This window comes from Hippocampus guttulatus, chromosome 12 (genome assembly GCF_054856545.1).
Source record: "Hippocampus guttulatus isolate MCC_2025c chromosome 12, RoL_Hgut_1.0, whole genome shotgun sequence".
In the NCBI taxonomy this organism is placed as follows: domain Eukaryota; kingdom Metazoa; phylum Chordata; class Actinopteri; order Syngnathiformes; family Syngnathidae; genus Hippocampus; species Hippocampus guttulatus.
This window is the reverse complement of record NC_141272.1, coordinates 17,882,676-17,907,337: the sequence shown is the minus strand read 5'-3', so window position 1 is coordinate 17,907,337 and position 24,662 is coordinate 17,882,676. Positions and strand designations below refer to the sequence as shown.

Genomic DNA, 24,662 nt, shown 5'->3' with positions numbered 1-24,662 from the left:
CTGTGGTCCATATCATGACTCACACAATAAAATCATGCCGATCTGTTTTGGAGAAAACCACCATTAGACTGACAATCAACTAATACGTTTCGATCAGCAAGACCTATTTATCTGGAAAATGTGCTGAATGTAGACTTGTGCTAAATTTAGTCTAGACCAGTGTTTTTCAACCCCTGTGCCGCGGCACACCAGTGTACCGCAAGACATTGTCAGGTGTGGCGCGGGAAAATATCCAATTTTTATGCCTGTGCAGTCTATCGCACAAAAAGAAATCGTGTAGTACCCTCATATACCGCTAGGTAGCAGCAACAGCTAGCCAATTGCCTTATGTTTAGACCAGTGTTTTTCAAACTTTTTGAGCCAAGGCACACTTCTTTCATTGTTAAAATCTCGCGACACACCACTAGCTAAAATGTGTGTGGGGGGGAAAAGCTTATTTGAATAAACACAAGGCAATTGGCAAGCTGTTGCTGCTCCCTAGCGGTATGGGAGGGTACTACACGATTACTTTCTGGGCGATAGACTGCACAGGCATTAAATTGGATATTTTCCCCCGGCACACCTGACAATCTCTTGCGGCAGGTGCAGCGGCACAGGGGTTGAAAAACACTGGTTTAGACGAGAGACAAGTGAATTTGTGACGCATGAATGCAGGACAACGGTGAAACAATAAATATGAAAGATGAGAAAATACTTTTTTCTTTGTGTTCATTTGATTCCAATTCAAGCTGTTACAACGTCATTCTTCAATGTTAAAAACGGTTATAGTAACAATATAATACGTTCATTTTCAATAAGCGCCCCCCCCCCCCACGTTTTTAGCTAGTGGTGTGTCGCGAGATTTTAACAATGAAAGAAGTGTGAAGAGTAGACCCTACTCTTATGTGACCTGGCAGTTCAAATTCAGGGGGAAAGAAAAGGATTTAGGTTTACTCCACCCACTTTTTAATGGGCGGTGCCAGCGGCATTGAATAAATCAGAGAACTTTTGTTTGTGAGTGTTGCATTATTTATCAACCATGGCCGGCAATTACGATTACATCGTAATTGGTGCTGGCATCCAAGGATCTTTCACATCTTATCAGCTAGTGAAAAGGAAAAAGAAAACCCTTCTCCTTGAACAGGTGTGTCACACGATCTCTTGTAGGAGCCATATGTGTCAGAGGAGTTTTGAGAAATCAGTTGCAGACAAGCTCAATGTCAAAGAGTGATCCGAGCTTTCGATGTTTGAGAGTCGTTCTTACAGTCTGAGTGCGAGACCGTCAACATATTACGCACCTATCTAAAATTTCAGATATGATGAAAGTTTGAGGTTAAGTAGTTAGAACTGCGGTCAAGCCAGCCTCCATTCGCAAAATTGTAGTCAAGTGAGCCGCCACTGCGATTTGTGAATACTGCGCATTACGGTAATATGCCGGCGTTGGCCACCTTTAAAATAAAAGCGCACGTAGGTGATTTGGATTAAAAAAAATGTTATAAAGTTATTTCTTCACCCAGTGAGAATAAAAACTCTCAGAACAGCGCCGAGAAGCGTTCTCAAGATGAGAGAATATAAAGTCAATGGTAATTCTTCATCAATTTCACCTGATATTTAAAAAAAATCATTAAAATATGTACCTTGGTTATCCCGCAAACAAACAAGGTTTTCGACACCCTAGGTCAGTGTTTTTCAATCTTTTTTCGAGCCAAGGCACATTTCTTTCATTGAAAAAATCCCGCGGCACACCACTTGCTGAAAATGTGAAAAAAAGCTTATTTTAACAATGAAGTGCTATATTGCTATTATAAGCGTTTTTTTTTAACATTGAAAAATAAAGCTATATTATAACACCTTGAGTAGGAATCAAATCAACATTAATCCAGTATTTTATAATCTTTCATATTTATTCTCACTCAGTGTGATAAATGGTTTGGATGAACACAGATCTGATATCCTGGCAGCAATCGATGAAAGACACAAAGCTCTTCTTCCACAGCTCCACATTTAAAATAATGAATCTATTTCAAGAGTCACGTTGTTCATCAAAGATGTGAACACAACAAAGAATTTGTTGATGGTTGCTTTGTGAATTAAATTGTCTGTTTCTCAGAAATTTCTATGCTGCCCTAGAATATATCAAAATATGCAAGCATGAAGCATTTTGACCACCTGAGGAAGTATGGTACTTTTGTTCACTGTATCCCCACTTCATAGTATGACGGGCCTGACAGCCTGCGCAGTGGCCCTTGCACCCAATGATGTTTTTAACTATTAAGACTACTCCAAACAAAATCCATTAGGCCTTAACTGGTAGGCTCACAGTGCATGCCCCACACATATTTATTTAAAAGCTGATTGTTTTTTGTCATCCCCCCCCCCGCCCCCTCCCCACTTTTTAGTTTACTCTACCTCACACTCGAGGGAGCTCCCATGGCCAAACCCGGATAATCCGTAAAGCTTATGACCAAGACTTCTACACCCAAATGATGGACGAAGGCTATAAACTGTGGGCTCAGCTGGAGAGGGAGTCTGGTGTCAAACTGTACAGGTGAGCTGGCAGCTGGATAATCGAAAGAGCTTTTGATTGCACAGTGTTGTTGTTCTCAAGGTGCTCCGGATTGCAGAGAAACTCCACAAGGAGCCTTAAATGATTCAATTTCTTATTACCTCGAGCATCACTGAATCACAAGGTGACCGCTTCAGTGCTTTCAGAATCGGGAAGTGTTTTCATTTTATCTTTCTAAGCTTCTGATTTATATATACACAACAAGGAGGATTTAGTGTGTGTGTTATCCAGGGCTGGAGTGATGGAGGAATGGTAGGAGGTTGCAAGCGCTGACTCGTAGGTGGTTTGGTAACTCGATATTCAGGACCAGAGGTGGGCATGTCAGTAAATTTTGCCGGTCCATCATAAGTCATTCGCCAGTGGCCATGCACCCCGTCCATCATTGTCAGTCTGCCACTGTATTTCAGGCCGACCACGTCTGTCATCGTCAGTCTGTCACTCTGTCACTCTGTCACTCCATCATCGTGATTTTAACCGCGCTTATGTCATCGCTAAATTACAGTTTGCCCTCGCATTTTGGGACCATCAGTGAGTATGTCACAGGTGGCCTGTCATCGTTATTTTAACCACGCTCCCAGCATCGCTAAATTATAGTTCGTCACCACCATTATAGAACCGTCAGATTTTCTTCCTCTCCGGCGGTGGCGCCAGCGAGTCGGCGCCGAGAACGTGCTTACTTCACACGCCGCACAAGCAAATACACAGCTAAATAAAAGTTTCAAAAAACACACGGTGGTGAAATAAAAACAATGTGGGACAATATCATTGCGGTCTGTGGAAACACAGCCTGCTTCCTTCACCAGCGGGACTAAAACAAAAAAGTAGCAAGCTTGGAGAATGGGGAGCGGGAAAGTTGATGTATCTGGTGAGTGGATTGACTTGTTTAAAGCTGTTGAACTGTCAACCAAGGTAGCATTTGGCAGCCGACACAACCACCAGTCAGCATTAATTTAAGTCGACTTCACATTGATTTTAAATTGCCAAGATTTAAAGCATTGGCACTGAAAACAAAGATAACTATAGAGAAATTCAACATTTTATTAACATGGGAAGGACAGTTTTAAAATGTAATGAAAAAGATGGGTTTTTTTTCCATTGATTTCAAATATTTTTTATTCGATATTGCCTGTTTTGGCCAGTTCTTTCTTTGGAAAGAGGTTCTTAACCTCAATGGGACCATAAAAGTTAAAATAAAAATAATAAAAAGTGACTGATTTCACAATCTATTCTACTGGTATTGTAAGTTGGATGTAATTTTATCAGCTAAGCAGGAATGCCAGCGACAACGATGAAAACCCGGTTTCGGTTTGATTTCTGACAATGTGTATAACTGAAGTACCATATTCACAGTATAATAGCGTATTTAGACATTCGTTGACACTCGGAAATGTTACATCATAAGTAGCCTCTTATCAATCTGCATTGCATCTTCCTCTTTAGACGAACGGGACTTCTGGTGATGGGACCAGAGAACAGTGAAAGCTACCTTGACTTTAAGAGCACCCTAGAGAAGAACAAGACTCCTATGGTGGTCCTGACCCCTGACAACTTCAGTCAGCACATTCCGAATGTAATCCTGGCTGATGGCGATGGCGCTTTTGTGGACACCACTGCTGGAGTGTTATATGCAGATCGGGCACTCAAGGTTGCGCAGGTACAGCAAGACGATAATAGATAATGTCGAATTCAAGATGCCTGAGTTCATGCGGTCGAAGTTCATATTGTGTTTTAATCATTAACCATTTCTCACTGCTAATGGTAAATGGAATGCACTTTATTTACACCATGAGGTGCCCAAAGCTCTTGACAAAGCTGTCTGTCGCCCAACGCACAAGAGCCGCTCTATCAACTGAGCCACAGCCGGCCTACTTTCTGGGGCGCATCATTTTATGGCGCAGCATTTTTTGTTGTTGTGTCATTTGTGTTTTAGCAGAACTTTACAAACATAGTGCAAAATTCATTTACAACCAGTTCATAGTCCAGTCGACACCAGATATTCGCAGGGGATAGAGACCGGACCCACGAGCGGTGACATTTTAAAAAGTTTCGCAAAAGTGCTGATAAGAGTCGAACATGTTTTCCACCCAAAACACGGGGAAAATGTGGTTTGGGCAGAATTCATCCATGATCTGATCCGCTTAACCCAGGGGTCAGCAACTATTATAAAAATTAATCGTTTTCCGATCACCTGCCATGCATGTTTTTGGAATGTGGGAGGAAACCGAACTACCTGGAGAAAACCCCATGTAAGCATCAGGAGAACATGCACACCTCAGACAGGGAGGTTGGAGCACGGAATCGAACGCTGGATCTCTGTGCGTTAACCGTGCCGCTGGAACAGTGTCTCCCCCAAAAACAGAAACATATGCAAATCCACGGGCGCTGAACTGCAAATATGCAGAGGTGCGAGGCGACCGACTGTGGATTGTTTCACCAGGAACCGAACCATAAAAATGTAACCAACCAACCAAAAAAAAAACCCACACTGACAACCTACAAATTACACAGTAAGTGTGAATTCTTTTGTTTTTGTTTCCCAGGAGCACTTTCAGAAGTTAGGTGGTGTAATTAAAGACCAAGAGAAAGTAACGGACATCAAGCCTGGCCCGATTGTGACTGTGTCGACATCTGCAGGTGTTTATCAAGCCAAGGGACTTGTGATCACTGCTGGACCTTGGACTACTAAATTGCTGACTCATATTGACCTACATCTACCTCTAACGGTAAAAATAAGAATTTTCATGTGATTAACGAACCAAAAGCAACATTTGCACTCCAGATTTGAGTTACGACAGAGCGTTTAGAAGCATTGGTGCCGGTAATGCGTTTCTCAGTAACGCATTACTCTAAAATGTGCGCCGTTCTAGTAACACCTAATCCCTCGCTGATCAGACTACAGCTCCTCTTTAAATCCCACAAAGGTTACTATGTAGAAATCAATATCCGAAATAGCAGCTTTATTGTTGTATATATATATGATAGTTACTCCATGTACCGCACTTTGTATACAATGTTGGCAGTTTTAAAGTGCTCTATAAATACAGTTGAGTTGAGTATCGATTGGGATACATCTTGAGTTATTGCCCGGTCTTAGAGCTCAATACTATATGTATTTAAAATACCAGTCATCATTATCATCGATATCCACTACAAAGTGCAAAAACAATCGACACACTGATTTGAATCCTGTATTATAGGTGGTGAAAATAAATGTGTGTTATTGGAAAGAGAAGATTCCTGACTCCTACCATGTGAAGAAACGCTTTCCATGCTTCTTGCTGACTGAAGGAGAGGAGGCTGGAGACCATATTTACGGCCTGCCTTCCAATGAATACCCTGGCTTGATGAAGGTACTGTCTTTCTCAGTATGCAAAAGTAACTACAGTATGCACCATGGGTATCAGTACTGCTGTGTTATGTTTTACCAATTAGTGAGCCCAAAATAAAAACGGTCAAATAATCAATGCATCAATCGTATTCATGTATGTATGTATGTGTACAAGTGGTATAAGTGTGTGTGTGTGTGAGAGACACACGCACACACACACACACAGGTAGACCCAGCATTTCTATCACCAAGGCGCTGAATTATACTCGTCAGATCCCCAAATGGTGCACATTCAGTAGACACATTGCCAAACAGAATACAACGATGAACAGAGTTGTCACGAAGTAGCTGAAGTGCACTACCTATGATTCTATGGCTTATTCTTAACACTCTGGTAAAATTCCAAAATATGTAAATATATACTGCATATATTTTTAATGCAATGGCTATGATAGAAATATGTAATATATAATAGGATATATGTATTTTATCTACTAATGGACAGTGCAATTCAAATTATTCAGAAGACATTTATTTTGAAGTAAAGTTGTGATTGGCTCACTAAGACCCTCCCGAGACGGAATCGGCAGCAAGAGGAGCCGTGTGCTAATCTTTCACCTCCATATAGAGTGGCAGTGACCGATGATCTCCCTCTCTGTTTGCTCAGCCTGACTCCATCTCACGTTGCTCGAGTCAGTACCCGAGCGCGCCTCTATTTTGATTTGTGGACTATTTCCAGTTCGGTGGTAAATTTGTTTCAGAACAGATGCTGTGCATTTGACAGGCTTGTGTTGCATCCTGCCTTTTTTTTCTCCATCTCCTCTGTCTGTTTGATGCTTCCACTTTGGTTGGTGAGATTAAGTCAGTTGGAAAGCAACCCCTCTCTTTTTCTCTCTTGCTCTAGTTAGGTAGTAAAAATAATTGTAAAAAAATGGATCATAAAAAAATAATTAGAAAGAAATATGCGAGTATAACAACTCTTGCATACTTAAATTCATATTTTCCTACTGCATGCGTTGTATTCATTCATGCACTTAATATACTGTATTAATATTTTGACTTTATATATATATATATAAAAAAACACTTGCTCTTTAAGTAGGTCCTTTACTCTTGTGATGAAAAGGATTGAAACTCACTTCTGAGACTGTTATTAGAAACATACTTTGAATGTAATTTCAACAATTCTTTGAATCTCAGTGTTGAGGCTGTTTTGTCAATCGTTTTCGAACAAACAAATGTCGCAATTTCTGACCAATCCATGTCGATTTTAAGCCCCACTGAGCTGCAAACATTTGCGAGTCGTTGTGATTGTTGCATTCTGATCAGGGTTTGCTGGAGTTCGCAAACGTTTTACAGACGTCGGACTCTACTTTTCTTGTCACTCGGAACGAGAGAGATCTATCTGTCTGTCGGGCCATGTGACAACAATCCTGTCATTAATTAGACACGGCTCTTAACTATTGTAATGGAACAGATTGTGTCAGTGGCCACTTTATTGTGGTCATTGGGTATACATTCCTGTTCTGTATAGCTCTTGAATTTCGCTAATCATAATCAAATGTGACTGTTTTTATGTGGGAATAGATTTGTTACCATAACGGCAGTGAGACTGACCCGGACCAAAGAGACAAGCAGACAGACACGGCTGATATTGACATCCTCCGGCGCTACATCACCCGCAGCTTTCCTGGCCTGATCCCTGAGCCGGCTGTGGTTGAGAGCTGCATGTATACGGTCAGTCACAATATTTTTTTTGAATTCTTACTGTAAGTAATCAATTAGCAGTAAGTCAATAAGTTTAACAAAACACTTATCCTGACTCGTAGAGTGTATGTCAAAAGTCTACATATCAGTTTAAAGGGCAAATTATTTATTGTGTTCAATAATTTCAAAACTTTTTCCACCATTGATGTGACCTACAACCTGTCCAACTCAACTGGAAAAAAAGTCTTAAAAATCCACAACTGTAATCATGTAGTTGCACAAGTGTGAAGAACCTCTTGTAACTGGCAATGGTTGTGGCTGTGGTCAAAATCAACCACTCATATACTGTAGAAAAGGATGTTAAACAAGGGTCAGCACACACTAAAGTGTCTCTGACAAACCTTCAATAAATTTCAGATGTGAACTCGAGTCAATTTGTATAGCCTTTAATTGTTTCAAAAGTCGTCAGAAGCTCACATTTGACAAGGGAAAACTCAAAAACCAATTTGGGGAGAAAAAAAGGAGAAAACCTTGAGAAGGAACAGCAGATTACAGGATGACCAGGCGGCAGCTGATGCTTTGTGGGAAACATTTTACACATAGTGTGGTGCGTTACAGTGTTGCCAAAAAGAGCATAGATTTGAGAATTTTTATTTTGAAGAGCTCAAAGGTCACAATCAAATCATTTTGAAAACAAATTACATTTGTAATATTATCTGCATTCACTTTACCATACAGTATACTGTATATCTATTTTCTGAATCACTTATCCTCATAATTAATATTATTTTTATATTCTAAGCCACTGCTCCTGGCAGATGTACGTGGCGTGGGACCATTTCCTGTTTAGCTGTATGTGTAGCATTATTTTGTATTCATTTTCTGTCAGACACTTAATAAATTGCCTGCTGGTTTGCCGTTCAAGGTCGGGTACGCTCCGCTTTAACCCGGTTCCAGCAAAACCTTTGTGAAGGGTACTCTTTCACCCAAGTACTTCATTCGATCTTGCACGATTGATAACATTACGTTAGCTTAGCAAGTAGCATGGCTTCTGGGTCCTTCCCTCTGATAATTACTCCTCGTAATCTCTGTGTGAGGATTCCTGAGTTAGGAGCGAACCTGCAACGGTTTCGCAGGCAGTGGTTAAACCTTCTTGCTAAACTTGCTACTGCTAGCTCTAGCTCGCTGTGACGACGTCTCGCCTCAATATGACAAATTCCAGGCCACAGGTGACATAAGCAGCTCAATTAATATTTTTGGGAGTCAGTCACTGCCGTTTAGAGGAAAAACGTAAAAATCTTCCTATTCTGAGTTTTGCCGAGGCTCAAAATGCAAACTGCTTTGCTGCTGTTGTTTGAAGGCGTACACATCTTGCCTTCAGGACCTTTTTTTAAATAGTTAATCACAATTTTTTTTTGTGGTTTGTTTTTGCTCTCCTGAATTAGTGGTATTCTTTATTTGCATTCACCCACTTCTTCATTTACTAATTTTTATTGAGTCTTAGATTTAACTCGTACCATACGTTTGTCATGTAGGATGACTCCCCTGCGACTCTCTTCCTCCACATTTCTTTAAGGAGGTTCTCCCGAATATTGGTACATCGGTCTTGGCCATTATCAACAGCAGCCTCTCTTCTGCTATAGTTCCCCAACAGTTTAAACATGCTGTGGTCCAACCCTTTGATCAAGAAACCTGGTCTTGATCAAGACGTGCTGTCAAATTTTAGGCCCATTTCCAAACTGCCTTTCATTTCAAAAAGTCTGGAAAAAGTGGTGCACATGCAGTTGAAATCTTTCTTGGATGAACATAACATCTTGGAGGTCTTCCAGTCAGGTTTCAAGACGATGCATAGCACAGAGTCAGCCCTGTTACACGTTTCTCATGACATCCTCCTGGCAAATGACACTGGAGACTACATATGTCTGGTTTTATTGGATTTAACTGCAGCATTTGCTACAGTGGATCACAGTATTCTGTTGACTCGTTTGCAGCACTTGGCAGGCATTGGCGGGAGCGCTCTTGATTGGTTTAGGTCCTATTTAGCTGACAGAACCTTTTGTGTCAGCCTTGGCTGCTCTGAGTCACGTACTGCTCCTCTGTCATGTGGTGTTCCACAGGGCTCAATTCTGGGTCCGCTGCTGTTCTCGCTGTACCTGCTCCATTGGGTTCCATCTTAAGGAAACATGGTATTTCCTTCCACTGCTATGCAGATGACTGTCAGATCTATGTCCCACTGAGCAAAAAAGACACTTTCTCATTAAGGCCACTTTTATCCTGCCTGGAAGAAATCAAAACCTGGATGGCACAACATTTCTTGAATTTCAATGAAAAGAAGACAGAGGTGATACTGTGTTTGGTCCCAGTGATCCTTGTAATAATAATAATAATTATACATTTTATTTGAAAGCGCTTTTCATCACACTCAAAGACACTTTACAAGAGCTTAAAACACAGGATAAAAATGTGCACTTAAAACAAGCATACATAATTTACAAAAGCACATTTAGATGAGCAAAAAGCAAAATGATTAAAAGGTATTGAAAGCATTGCGGAACAGATGAGTTTTAAGAGATGATTTGAAGGATTGGAGGTCAGTACAGTTGCGGATGTGTTGTGGTAGAGCGTTCCAGAGGGTGGGGGCGGCGACAGAGAAGGCTCGGTTCCCCCCAGGTTTTGAGCTTGGTCACGGGGATGGTGAGGAGGTTTGTGTTTGAGGAGCGGAGATTGCGGGAAGGAGTGTATTGGGAAAGAAGGTCGGAGAGATAGGAGGGGGCCTGATTGTGAAGGGCTTTATAGGTGAGTAGGAGCAGTTTAAATTGAATACGCTGGGGAACGGGGAGCCAGTGGAGGTTTTTAAGGACGGGGGTGATGTGATCACGAGTGCGGGTGTGGGTGAGTAGGCGGGCGGTGGCATTCTGGATGTACTGTAGTTTATTGAGGAGTTTGGAGGTTGTACTGTAGAGAATGCTATTGCAGTAGTCAAGGCGGGAGGTGATGAAGGCGTGGATGAGGGTTTGAGCAGCGTTGAAAGAAAGTGAAGGGCGGAGACGAGAAATGTTTTTGAGGTGGAAGAAAGCAGTTTTGGTGATTTGGGTGATGTGTTGGTCGAAAGAGAGGTTATTATCAAAAAGGACACCGAGATTGCGACAATGAGAGGAGGGGGACAGGGTGCAGTTGTCAATAGTGAGCTTAAAGTTGGAGGTTGTTTGGGTGAGGGGCCAAGGACCGATTATAAGCAGTTGAGATTTAGTACAGTTAAGAGTGAGAAAGTTTGTTTGCATCCAGGATTTGATATCTGAAAGACAGTTAGACAGGGTAGAGTGGGTTGTTGGGGTAAATGATTTGGTGGAAATGTACAATTGGACGTCATCAGCGTAGCAGTGGAACTGGAGACCATGATGACGAATGATTTGGCCGAGGGGTAGAAGGTAGAGAATGAAGAGAAGAGGACCAAGCACAGAACCCTGGGGGACACCTTGGGACAGTGGGGCAGTGTAGGAAGAGCAGTTGTTGATGTGTATGAATTGTTTCCTGTCTGTGAGATATGAGTGAAGCCAAGTGAGGACTTTGTCGGTGATGTTTAGGGATTGTAGGCGAGAGAGTAGGATGGAATGGTTGATGGTGTCGAAGGCAGCTGTAAGGTCAAGAATGATGAGGATGGAGAGTAGGCCGGAGTCAGAGACGAGGAGGAGGTCATTGCTGATTTTAAGGAGGGTTGTTTCAGTGCTGTGTTGTGTGCGGAATCCAGATTGAAATTGTTCAAAAAGTTGGTTGTTGTCTAGGTAGGTTTTAATTTGAGATGCGACGGCACGTTCTATGACTTTGGACAGAAAGGGGAGGTTGGAGATGGGTCGAAAGTTGCTCATGATGTCAGGGTTGAGTCCGGGTTTTTTGATGATGGGGGTTACAGCAGCCAGTTTGAGTGAGGAGGGGACATAGGCAAAGTTGAGGGAGGAGTTGACAATGTTCATGACGAGGTGGGAGATGGTGGGAAAGCAGTGCTTGACGAAGGAAGATGGGATGGGATCCAGTGTGCAGGTGGAGGAGAGGAATTCATTGTTGAGATGATATTGGTGAGTTCGGCTATGGAGGCAGGTGTGAATTCAGAGAGAGGTGGAGTACCGGTAGTTGGAGTGATGGATGCTGGTAGGAAGGGAGGGGGGACGGGTGAGGTGGTGAGTGAACTGAAGAGGATGTCGATTTTGGATTGAAAGTAGGATAGGAATGAATTGCATTTGTCAACGGTGAAAGAGGTTGAAATATTGTCGCTGGTTTTGTTGACGGTGGAGAAGAGAGCTTTTGGTTGTTGGAGTCGGTGTGGATAAGGTTGGAGTAGTAGGTGGAACGGCTGGAGTTGAGTGCGGTCTTGTAAAACTGAAGGTGATCGGTGTAGGCGAGGAGATGAACAGTTAAACCGGATTTTTTATCGAGTCTTTCTAGCTGGCGTTTTCGGGTTTTAAGTTTGCGGAGTTCTGGGGTGTACCAGGGGGCTGAGTGAGTGAAGTGATTTATTGTTGTATATATGTTAGTTGCTCCATGTACAACACTTTGTATGCAGCGATGGCTGTTTGAAAGTGCTCGATAAACACAGTTGAGTTGAGATACTATTAATTGCCTTCCTCACATTGTTATTCAGTCTGCCACCCGGTGGCAACTATGTGTCATACGATTGCGCAGTGAAAGCTTTTGTCCGTCGAATCAAGCTTTTATAATATGAAGTTTGCTCCGGATGACAAATGACGATAAGCTCGATCGTATATCGACATGTTGCCCAGCTCTACTGAGAGCACAGTAGCTCGTAACTTCCAATAATATGAGCACCGGAGGAAAATTGACTTGCAAAGTTAATACTGTATTCACATTCAACTGAATTCCTGATAAATACTTGCAGAAACTGCAATTCGTGTTTTTTGGGTGAATCCTGGGAGCAAATTAATCTCTACAGTATCCTCTCTGTAATGGAATAATATAATAAGAATAAGAAAACCTTTATTTGTCTCACAATGGAGAAATTCCCAATTTACAGCAGTAAAGTTATGAAAGGAAGACCGAAGAAGAACAAAAAGTATCGGACCTGCTCCGAAGGCAGCCACTCTCGCGGCGCCATCTTGAAGTCATAATAACATAACAAAATAATACAACACAACACAGTCATTCACTCTTAACCACCTTTTTGCATACTCTTTGTTGTTTGAAGCAGTTGTCGATGAAAGAGGAGAGAATCAAAGTGTCCTTTCACCAGTGGATCAGGGACATCATGCTGAAACGGATGTAATATTGCTAACTTTTCATATTTGATTTTCCCAGCTAACACCCGACCGTCATTTTGTGCTGGACCGCCACCCTGCATATGGCAATATTGTTATTGGCGCAGGATTCTCAGGTACAACACAGCAACGCACAACATAAAATCAAACAATAACTGCCTCAGATCTTAATGGAACCTTCACCCTGTTTTGTTTTTGTATATGCTTTATTTTGACACCTGTATTGGTATTTTTGTCATGCAGCCTAATCACAGGAGTCCCGCCACATCACCACCACCTGAGATTCAACACTTACTTGGATTTCCAATTCCAAAATCTTTATTTTTCAAGTCACGGTCAAACATTTACACTTTTGTGTCCGTCTTTCACTCGAGTGGGCTGTGGTGGGAGGAGGGAGCAGCAAACCACTCAGACCGACCGACCAGATGCGAGGATGTTGGCGTAGGCAAACTAACAATGGCAACAGCAATGCGCAATCACACAAGTGGCAAAATTCTACAACGGGGGTGAATGATTTTTTTTTTTTTTTTTTTACATTTTCAATCAAAACGTTTCAAAATTATTTTTTTGCGCTGATTTCCTTGTTTGCCTTTTTTTTATTCGAGCACATCAGTTTTTCCATCATAATATAATTTGTACATAGTATCACAGTATATTTAGTAATATTGAAGAATTATAAGACGGGTAGGTGCAGCAACGGGTGACATTTTTTTTCTGAAACGTCATAGCTATAAATTTGTCAGGTTTTGCGTGATGATAGAGGACTCAAAAGGCAGGGAGGAAGGAGGAGCAGGGTGGACTGAGCAAAATATATTCACAAAAAATACTTGCAGGACTCCACTGGAACAACTCACCCAAATACACAAAGTTCTGAAAAAAAACAATGAAGGCAAAGTAACAAACAAACAAAAAAAACTATGACGGAAACAAAACATGACAGGAACACACTATGATCTGACCAAGACTGACAGAACCCAGGGAATAAAATACAAGCAAAGTGACGTTACAACAAGAAACGCCTGAACAAGAGACAAAGGGAGGGAACAAAACCGAATGTAGGAATTCGTCCTCCACATCTGCTTTAAAGCAAATAGTGGTGGGTTGTCTTGACTACAAAGTCACCCTTTGAGCCTGCCATCCATTGTGAGGTGTGCTGTACATTCTTATTTCTGATGAGATGAAGATGCATAAAGGGGCCGGCGGGGGGACTATCTCGGCAGTGCTGTTTGGGCTCCACAGCCAAGCGTATCAACAGCAGCCTCGGAGGAGACCTTTGGCAAATGGCATTCTATTGCATTGCTCTGCCGATTTTGCATTTTCCTCTGAGGCCTTAGCAACACTGAGTGTCTGGCTTGGGACTTCAAGGAAAATGAAAAATGACTTCATTTGGTATTCAGTCCAGGTTTCTCGTTTGGAACAGACAAACAAATAACCACCTATACATTTCATAATGTCTTTTTTTTTTGGTATAACTCACACCAATACATGCACAGATATGTTGGGAGCCAGCCAGGAGCTTCAGCAAAAATAAAAAATAATATAATAATGATCATTTAAAAAGGGGCACTGGTTGTGAAAATTATTGATAAGAAAAAAGTAAGCTATATATATGCCAGGCCGCCCGATCCGCGGGCAGGTCAGCCCACTGTGCCGGGGGAATCCGGCACCGCTGAAGATGACCCTTTAGCTGGTCTTTGAATCGTCTTTTCGGGCCACCGCGGGGACGGGTGCCCTCCAGCAACTCCGCGTAGAGGAGCTGCTTCGATATATGTACATATATATATAGTTTATATTTATTTTTGTTAGCGAAATCAACACGTTCTTATCAAATATGGGATCTCAAGTTATTAATCTGAATAAGTAAATAAATTGGCCAAAAAATATATATTCAAATTGAAAACTTCACAAAATTCTTCTCTCAATAAAAAAAGCATCCAACCACTTTGTCAAATGACAACCATTTCCAAAGGATGTGAATGGAACACTAGTTTTTGGACAGCATTGTCAATGTTTTGGGGGGACAATCTAAAGCCATCCAAATAGAAGGTTTGCCCTTCTTTGATCGTTAAATGAGGTCACCAAAATATTATACTGTCATAGAATGTCCTACTGCACCTCTGTCAAGTGTCAACAATGGATTGAATTGTCTTTTTGGGAAAATATTTGGTACGGCTCTTGCTGCGGGATCACATTTGACTGCACCTAACAGTGTCGATGATCGATACTGATCTGTTTTGCTCATTCCAGTGTGTGTTTCCTTCTCCAGGTCACGGCTTCAAGTTTGGCCCCGTCATTGGCAAGCTGCTCTGCGAGCTTAGCCTGGGAGAAGTGCCCTCCTATGACCTGAGACCTTTCCGAATCAGCCGCTTCCAGACCAACCTCAAGTCATCTTTATAGAAAAGTGTCTTCATCTGTGTCCTGTGATTTCAAGTTTCATTTGCAATATTGATTCTGATGATGCTTATTGTTATCATTCCTTGTACGGCAATTTTCATTGAAGAACCTCCAATTGATAAGCACAAGTCTAAAAGAAGGACTTTGGTCTAAATACTAATAGGAATAATTGTAGTTATAACAAGAATGCATTTTACTTTTTTTCCCCTTTATTATACTCAGATGTGTCCATTTTCACCAAAATTCAACATGGAGTTGTTGCTACAAATCCTAAAAAAATGTTCATCATGTAAAACTACGCGCAAGTGCACACATGTAAATGAACCACTTATTTACTGTCCATAGCACTTTCCGGTACTGTACATCCAGTCATTTGAAATGTGACAGAAAGGACTGTTTTGAGCAAAACGGTAAGAAGCAATCAAATCAATATGAACTGTTAGATTTGGCTTGGATTCAAATAATAGCTAGGTGACTTTAGTCGGTTGTGTAGTTGTGACCTTGTCCTCTGAGCTCAGCATCTTCCTATCTCGAGCTGCACCCTTGCACACATATCTAGTTGGAACCAGTTAAGACCGTCCAATCACACATGGTCACAGTGGTTCAGGCAGAGCTGCCCTCCTTCGTGGGCGGGGCCCCAAGCTGATTAGAAACAACAGGAACTGTTTTGGACAGGTGAAACCGTTTTTGGTGTCTTGCAGAAAAGGCTCCACTGCTGTGTCTCAATTTTCCCGTCATTTGTTAAATAGTTCAAGTGAGAATATGCAGTCTTCTGGAGAGGTACTGTTAATACAATAAAGCAAGCATTAGAGATAAAAGGACTGGGTGAGGGATTCTCAAAGAATTTTTCAGCCCCATTTACCGTGACAAGTACTGTGGGGTTAATGGCACTACCTCCTCTGGAGTCATATATGATTGATTGATTGATTTTTTTTCTTTTTTTGGGTCGGAAGGGGATGTTGATAAAACAAAATAGATGAGCCTATATTTCGACCTTAACTGAGACGTTTGTTTCCAACGTTTTTAATCAATCAATTCCACACCGTTCAACAATGTGACAGAAATTACAATCATTAAAAAAATAAAATTTAATGTAAGGTTGTGTTCACATTTTTTTACATTTAAAATTTATATATTTAACTTATTTGATGTTATGAAGCCCTGATTATAAAATCATCTCACAGACAGATGACACACTCTCTCTCTCTGTTTCTCTCTCGATATATATTTTACTGGAGTTTAAGCATTTAATTGGTTTACATTATTGGGCGGATCGTTTAGACACAGACGGTGAGAGAGTTCCACCCTGTAACTTAGTTTTTATGTGTCCGTTATACATTTTATTCATCCATCCAATATCTGAACCGCTTATCCAGTCTTGTATTCACGGCTTTTATCCTCGGTGCCAAATGTAATAAGGTGAGCTATTCATAAATATTTGCATGCGTGTCAGCTTCTCTTGAGGTGACTTGATAATTACGACAGGTCTCGCCTGGCAGTTCACTTGTACTTGGTCTGCCTCTTGGACAATTGGACAAGACTCTTGGACAATTCATGTATTTATATCCGTAGCACTAGCGCCCTCTATTGGTACCAAGCTGTATCACAGGTACAGTGGCCTACCTTTTAAGAATGAAACGCTTCAGGTTTGAAAAACAACTTTTTCATGGAGTTAGTGACATTCAGCTTTTTCTACATCTTCTCTCCAGCTTTCCCCTATTCATTGTTTTAGATGAAACTTCTCCAAATGTGTCATTTTCTCAGATTGAGGGATTAGGCCCTGGGTTTCCCCCCTGGATATTTACAACAGGTTTGGGAGGGTTACTTTTAAAATGTATTCAGATACAGTCACTAGTAACCAGCTGTTGTAGTTTTTACAAATGTAGTTTGTAATATCATTCATCCATCCATTATCGGATCAGTTTATCATCACAAGGGTCGCGGGTGAAGTCTCCTCCTGGCAATTCTAAGGGGTATAGAGTGGAGTATAAGTAGGTGCCTTTCTCATGTTCTTGGCACGTTGGGTGCATGATTTTAAATTTACACACGGCTTGACTATAAATGCCATATGACCATCCATCTCCAGCCCCCTAGACCACAATTCCTTTTTTCTTAATAGTTTGTGCATAGATACTGGTAATGTGGACAAGTATAGAAGAACTCATTGCAAGATCAATACTCCCAAATACGCTTCAAATGGGTGTGGGTGGCTCCTGTACTGCCATCATCTTTGCTGGCAGTGGACACAGCAGTGGTTCTGCACTTTCCAGTCGCTGCAGTACTTTCTTGTTTCTTCCTCCAGCACAATCTATTGATGTGTGTCGCTCGTCTTACTTTGGTCCTTCTGTCCTCCATTCTGGGGATGGGCCGCTGTTCCATGGCTGAGCATTTGCTCACTGTTAGCTTGTAGTCTCCACAAATTCTCGCTCAGGAATCTGGTTTGAGAACGGGTACTGCCCAATCTGAAAACTTGAACTAGCGCAATGATTTTCTCCTGTGATAGTCGCTCTCTCTCTCTTTCACCTGTTCCACTTTTTTCATTGCAAAAGGAACTGATCTTGGCTTCTGAAAACACAGTGTAGCATCATTAGTAGCATGGATTTTTCGCTGTGAAGCCCTTCGACATCCCTAGCTCATCTTTAAGCACTTCGGCTTTCGACAATATTTCCAGGAGGAGTTACTCTTGTCGGGCGGCCCGGCGGTCCAGTGGTTAGCGCGTCGACCTCACAGTGCAGAGGTTCGATTCCAGCTCCGGCCTCCCTGTGTGGAGTTTGCATGTTCTCCCCGTGCCTGTGTGGGTTTTCTCCGGTAACTCCAGTTTCCTCCCACATTCCAAAAACATGCATGGCAGGCTGATTGAACACTCCAAATTGTCCCTAGGTGTGAGTGTGAGCGTGGATGGTTGTTCATCTCTGTGTGCCCTGCGATTGGCTGGCCACCAGTTCAGGGTGTCCCCCGCCTACTGCCCGAAGACGGCTGGATAAGCTCCGGCGCGCCCCGCAACCCTTGTGAGGATAAAGCAGTTCGGAAAATGCATGGATGGATCGAAATTGTGAACGTTTATCTACTAGTTGCGCACAAGGCTCAAATAAACAACCAGTCCACTGCACTCTGGGTGGAGCAACGTGAACATGTGGCCGTTCCCTCTCAAATTGGTTTGACCCTGGAGAACCCAGGGGGTCAAATTTGGCCCCTATAAATTCTGCTACTCAAATGCTGCCCTTAAATCCCAAAGGGTCGTATTTGGCCCTAATCCTAAATTAGGATTAAAGCATTGAATATTTGAAAAAAAACCCCATATATTTTGGTGTTCAGTGAACATATAGTAGTCATTTAATGTATAATTCATCATTTTCCAAAGAAAAAAAAAGGTTCTTGGGTTCTCCAGCGTTAAGGACTTGTTTTACAGTTTACAGTTAAACATACTACACTTGAAGTTTGGATGCAATATATGCCACATCTTCATAATATTGCACAAGAGAAAGCGCTCAAAATATATGGACATAAGACCGAACCAAACCAAACCAAAAATATATTATTTTAAGGACCAAAAAGCAATGTGAGTCGGCAATGAAAGCGTTTTAGCTGTGATATTTATCTGGCAAATAATGTCGGCGCTTGCACTGTATTTGTATTTGCTTTCTTTTGTTCAAGTCTTTGTCTTATTTGAATGCGCCCTGCAATGCAAAGAACAAAAGAAAGTCTGCAGACCATGTTCACGGACGAATGGAAATGTCATGAAGATGCAATTACAAATTAGTCTGAAGTCATTGTAAAACAATCACCATCGTTTATTTACAATATATTAAACTGTAAGGCAAAATGTTATCAGAGGTCAATTTGTTCAATAATGAAAATAAACTATTTTCAAAGCTAACATAAATCATACACATGGACTGTATTTATAAATAGTGTGTGCATTCCGTAAAGTTCTGATGCAGCCAGATACTTGTATCTGAGTCGATAACATTTCAATGCGTGTTGTCTGCAGACAGAATAAAAACAAGGGCATCAGCTAACAAAAAAGGATTTCGACCGCCTCAACTTCCTTTGCGTTGTTTTTTTGTTTTTTCAAGCCCCAAATGTAATTTGAGGTTTTATGTGGACTGCTGCTGCTGTGCACATTTCAGAGAAATCACCAACAAGGGAATCCTACACATGAATGCGACATGATGCTGCTTTCGGTGTTGCTTCCTGTTTAGCAAAAATTGGAAACAACTTGCCAGACAAACCTAAAAACACACTTAGCAGAGGATTAAAGTGAATTGACATACTAAAGACACAGAACCATAATATTGGTAAGGCTCGACATTGTTTCCTATATTGTGAGCAAATCCCACGACAGCGTTGCACTCAATGAATTCATTGGAATTGCCCTCATTAAAATGATCTGATATCAAGTTCGGCGACAATTCTGTAACTTCTCAAAATGTGTCTACCGAGCAAAACACAAGAGCTGGTGCTGACCTACGACAGAGGTATAGTCATCGCTCACCATAATTTAATGAAATGTCGCCCTGACACATCTACGAGAAGAACACAATAACACAAACGCCAACGTTTTAACTTGTGCAATTGAACAAAAAGAAATCCGGCGGTTATTTTTTAACTACGGTAAATGAATTCCCCATCATCAGTGACAGTTGCCGCATCAAATATTTCACTTGTGTGGTTCCGAAATTTGATTGGCACGGCATGGTAAAATGTTGTTAAGACATCAACGCACTAATTGATCCCGGTGGGTCATTGGGCAACTTCCACGCCCATGACTATATGTGGGTGTGAATGCTTTAATCAAAACAGACACGTCTCGCTACCTTTTGCCGGCTTCAACCGAAGCTGTGTAGGTGCGGCCTTCTTTATAGGACCGAACATACTTTCCGACTTGCACTATTGCCAGAGTTGTAAGCAGTTGCGTCATAGGACAGGCACAAAAGTCGTCAGAAAACGCAAGTTTTGGCATTACAAGGACGAACGAGTCCATGCTGGCTCTCTTGGAACAGCTCTGGCATTGAATCAAATGCCCCTGCCTTGAAGAAAATGTCAAAAGGGCCACCCTGGAAGGCTGACGACTGTTTCAAAAGAATTGCCAAAGTCAAAATTGTGAGAACCATGAACCCGTGTCTTGATTATTTATTTTATCCTCATTGTCGGCTTTGGTCGTTCATCACTAAATATTCTGGCAATTTGAAGAGGTTGTGGTGAATGGACATTTGCTTTATATTTAATAATTATAAGAATACAATATTGAGGGGAGGATAAGAAACAAACAGTAACAGTGCCGAATATCAACTCGCGGTAAATTCCTTTTGGTAAGGAAAAGCACATCACATCGAAAATAAAAGAAGTGATAAAGCTAGCGTGGGATATTCCAAGTACCCGAAATAACCCTGTGAGTTCAGAAAACAAAAGCATGCGTAGGATATGATCTTGCTTGTCTGCTTCTCCAAAAACAAAACCCCAAAAGAGAATGAATTTAACGGCCTCCCGGCTTCCCTTGAGAGTTCCCGATGCAATTTGTTTCACTTGTAAAAACCGGATCGTTAGCCAGCAAAAGGGCTCCAAAGTGTGACGACGAGAGCGTCTTCGGGGCGCGGCGCAACAGCCCACAACGCCGCCCAACTGCATACATAGCAGAAAAGAGCACACTTGTCCCAGAAAAGACGAAAGAAGAAAAAGGATTCGTCAGGCTTTTTCCAGGATTCCGTTTCAATTGGCAACAACAGAACTTTCTACATGGAACAAAAAGCTTTTTGGCAATACACGGTGCGATGGCAAAACATATTACTAGTGTACAATATGCAAAGAAAATACACAAAGATTTTTTTTAAGGAAACAATCTCATCTCAGGGGCAATCCTAAACTCTTTGGCTCAGTTACATCCGAGATGGGACTTTTAATGGCAATGCCAAGCAACCAGCTTGGTGGTGATTAAGCTCAAGCGTGAGGACAGTGAGCTTCGACTGACAGCAAAAGTGAATTTCACTGAATTGATCAACTGTCAGTGTCCATGAACAACCGCCAATGAGGTCATCTTCGCATGCAAGACAATAAGTGGCTGAAGCTGCGTTTCGGAAAGTGGTGCTGAACGCGGCACAAACTAAGATCCCGGCTCGAAAGGCTCAACGTCACCAACATTCTTCAGTTGATTGCTATCTCTGGATCAAGAAGTGTACAGAGATCCCTGGGCAGCGTCGTCTTCCTCCTCTTCGTCGGATCTGAAGCCGTAGCGCCTTCTGCCGGTGGGGCTGGAGAAGGATTTGAGAAGAAGGGATTGTTAGTGAAAGCCATATGACAAGCAATATACAGTGCTGGATTTAAAAGACAGTTTAAAAAAAAAAACTGAGTGGGAGGATTCCTAAGTTTCCAAAATCAGAGTGTATCCACAAGAATTCTCAGGGCATTGAATCGACCGCAAATGGGCTCTTCCAGCTGTCTAAGAAGACTTTGCGCCTCTCATCATCGCAGGCTGGCGCGGTGGCAACAACGAATGAAGCCTACCAGGATGAGAGGCAAAATGTCTTTCAAGACGGCCAGAACAGTCCAGTCGCGATCGAGTCAATCCCCCGAGAACGAAATGACCCAGACGAATGAGATTATTCACAAGCATATCCAGGAAGGTACAGAACATTCAACTCAATGCGGTCATCGCGATTCCACAGCCTCAATTTTTCATCGCCACGCATAATTATCTGAATGCGCAAAGCTTTAATAGAGAGGTGACTAAATGCAGGCTCTTACAGTTACACCTCCGATGAGCCGATTTGTTTGAGAGGCGGTGTGAAAAGCTGACCATTGATTGAGTATTCCCAACCACACCGGAGAAACTGAATCCTCCATCATATCGTCTCGGCAGTCAGGTTTCAAACAGGCGCTCCAAAGACGCCACAAAACCATGCGATGTATTATTAAACCTGGAAACACCACCATGACTTGTAATAAGGATGTGGTTAAGATTACCGTATGTTCCGCACTATAAGGCGCTTTGGAGTATAAGGCGAACCTTCAATGAGTGACCTATTTTTAAACAGTTTTCATACTTTGCTGCTGTGAATTGGGAATTTCTCCATTGTGAGACTAATAAAGCTTTTCTTATCTTATCTTATATATCGGGCGCATAGAATGAATAGAAGCTACAATAGTGGCTGCGGTTGCACTATGTATCCACTAGATGGTGCTACGCTAAAAAGAATACAGTACAGTACAGTACAATATAATGCAGCTTTATTTATATAGAGCCCTGGCTGCAGTTGTGTTATGCATCCACTAGATGAAGCTACGCTAAATGGAATACAATACAGCATTATTTATATTGAGCTTTCACAACTGCTGCAGCTGTAACAAAGCGCTTTAGAAAAGAATGAACATACTACCTCCAAGAAATGAGAATATTATAATATATAAGGCGCATTGGATTATAAGGCGTACTGTTGGCTTTTGAGAAAATTAAATGCTTTAAGGTGCGCCTTATAGTGCGGAAAATATGGTATTATACAGAGCAAGTATAACTTTTTATATATAACAGCAAAGACACTACAAACTGGGGGTTAGTTTTTTTTGGGGGGGGGGCGGCGTCAGTTGGGCATTCAAATGATCTAATTTTAGCATGATTAGTTCGGTACCTCTGATTGTACTGCTGGGGTTGTGGAAGCTATTTTATTTTGCTGTTTCTACTCTTTTTGCTGGAGTAATTAAATGCTCGGTGAAATGGGTAAGAACTTGCACTCAGACAAATACCACCTGAGTGGCAGATTTGGAAAAATAAACCGTGCCAACATGCTAATTCTGACTCAACTCAAACTAGAAGTGCAAAGTGCAATGCACTGCTTCATATGTGCACCATTTTGGATCACACCATGCTGTGAATTATTATAAATTTTTTTTAATGGATGCCAGGCAAGCACCTACTGCCTGCTTCAATCGCTATCCGGTCGATACAAGTACTTCATCATCAGGCTGTCCACCTTCTTCCTCCTCTTCTTGTCATTCTTTTTGCTGAGCGGGCGGCACTCACTTTGGGGCCCATCCTCTATTTCCTCTTCTGGGTTGATAACAACCTTCTGCGATGGGGCTCTCTTCACACTGCTAGAGCTGCGGTAGGAGATGGTGGAGGCGCTCGAGCTTGACCCGGAGTCCGATTCCGAATCTGATGACGACGATGATGATGAAGACGAAGGCGATTTTTCCCTCTTCCTGGACTTTTTATTGGACTTTTTGGATCTCCGAGAGCTGCTCCTGTGACTACGCTTGTCACTGGGACTTTCAGACTCTGAACTATGGCTTCGATTCTTCTTACCTTTGCCTTTGCTCTTGCTACGGCGACCACTACAGCTGCTGGTGCTGCGAGACGGTCTTATGCAGCTCACAGCTGATGCAGAGCGTTGAAGATTACTGCAGGGGCGAGTTCCGATGCTCTTCTGAGCAGTTAATTTATCATCTGCATTATCTTTAGATGTACCTTCCTCACCCTCAGAGTCCTCCAAGCTACTGCGCTTGAATTTAATGGGTTTGAAGCTCAAGACTTCATTGATGGCTTTTTCCAGGTCCGGGTCAAGGTAGTTACGATGGCTGACGGGTTTGATATCCACGTTATCGGTGAGATCGTGATCCCCAGTTGATCGAGCTTGTGGCGGCGGCATGGAAATACTGCGTCCGGCGGAAGAATGGCAGTAAGACGACCTCTCAGTGAAGGCCACGCTTCTGCTATCATCCATATCAAGATCAAACTCACTCAGACGGCAGCTACGTGCGAGTGACAGATGGGAATCAGCTTGACTGACACTACCAGGACTGCGACCGCCAGACCGTTTGCTTAAACAAGGGCTGCTGGGGTCACTGCCATATTGTGATCGCCTCCCACCACGCTCATCTAAGCGTGACGTGCTTTGATGACGTCCGAGTGGATTCGAGAAACCCAAGCTGCGGGTAGACTTCGCATCATCATTCTCTGGGCTTAACCCAAGGCAAGTCGAGGCCCGCCTTGGTGGAATGAATGAAAGAGTGGATTCTTTGTCGATGCCACCCCAACGGCTGTCCATGCCTTTCCTGGCCCGGCTGCTGGCATCGGAGGAAGGATGGGAGATAACCGATTCTCTTTCAGCCATGTCATCCACGGCCAATGATTTCTTCCTGGAGCTAGTTGAATAGGTATCATCTAGAAGATCAGTGCTTTTGGATCTAGACCTTTGGAAAGACAGATCATCCTCCAATTCCGCATTTGCCTTTAGGACACTGAAGAGCTGGTCCCCCTTAGAACCGAGGTTGGAACGCTTCCTGTAGCTGAGGGAGCTCATCACGGATGATGGGCGGGTTGTCTCGACGTCTTTGAACTCTTTATTTGCCTCTTTCCATTCCTTATCATCTGACCTTTCTTTCCCTTCTTTTGCATCTAAGTTTACAGCAAATCTTGAGAGACCGAAGT

General features: G+C 42.2%; 2 protein-coding genes across 16 annotated transcripts in view; one reads left to right on the top strand and one right to left on the bottom strand.

Annotated features, from left to right (window-relative positions):
* The first annotated feature begins 984 nt into the window (after positions 1–984).
* pipox (pipecolic acid oxidase) lies at positions 985–16,333 on the top strand. 4 transcript variants are annotated; one of them, XR_015102462.1, is made up of 10 exons: positions 985–1,123; positions 2,379–2,527; positions 3,986–4,199; positions 5,086–5,268; positions 5,743–5,895; positions 7,461–7,610; positions 9,698–9,766; positions 12,888–12,963; positions 13,091–13,353; positions 15,114–16,333. XR_015102462.1 is itself a non-coding variant. In XM_086125479.1 (8 exons), exons 1-8 carry the CDS (start codon positions 1,019–1,021, stop codon positions 15,242–15,244), a joined length of 1,161 nt encoding a protein of 386 aa, XP_085981605.1. In that variant the 5' UTR covers positions 985–1,018; the 3' UTR covers positions 15,245–16,333. The 4 variants fall into 4 exon arrangements, 1 of the variants encoding a protein (XP_085981605.1); XR_015102461.1 differs by lacking the exon at positions 9,698–9,766; XR_015102463.1 differs by lacking the exon at positions 13,091–13,353 and having other exon boundaries at positions 15,114–15,168.
* Positions 16,334–19,008: 2,675 nt separating this feature from the next.
* Positions 19,009–24,662, bottom strand: part of myo18ab (myosin XVIIIA b) — a 96,039-nt gene continuing 90,385 nt past the window's right edge. For 9 of the 12 annotated variants that reach the window (XM_086125468.1, XM_086125470.1, XM_086125478.1 and 6 more), the window contains 2 exons: positions 23,150–24,646; positions 19,009–21,489 (listed from right to left, as the gene is read on the bottom strand). In XM_086125468.1, the coding sequence (XP_085981594.1) occupies positions 23,158–24,646 (1,489 nt within the window). In that variant the 3' untranslated portion in view covers positions 19,009–21,489; positions 23,150–23,157. The remainder of the gene's footprint in view (positions 21,490–23,149; positions 24,647–24,662) is intronic. The other 3 variants (XM_086125475.1, XM_086125476.1, XM_086125477.1) reach the window with 1 other exon arrangement.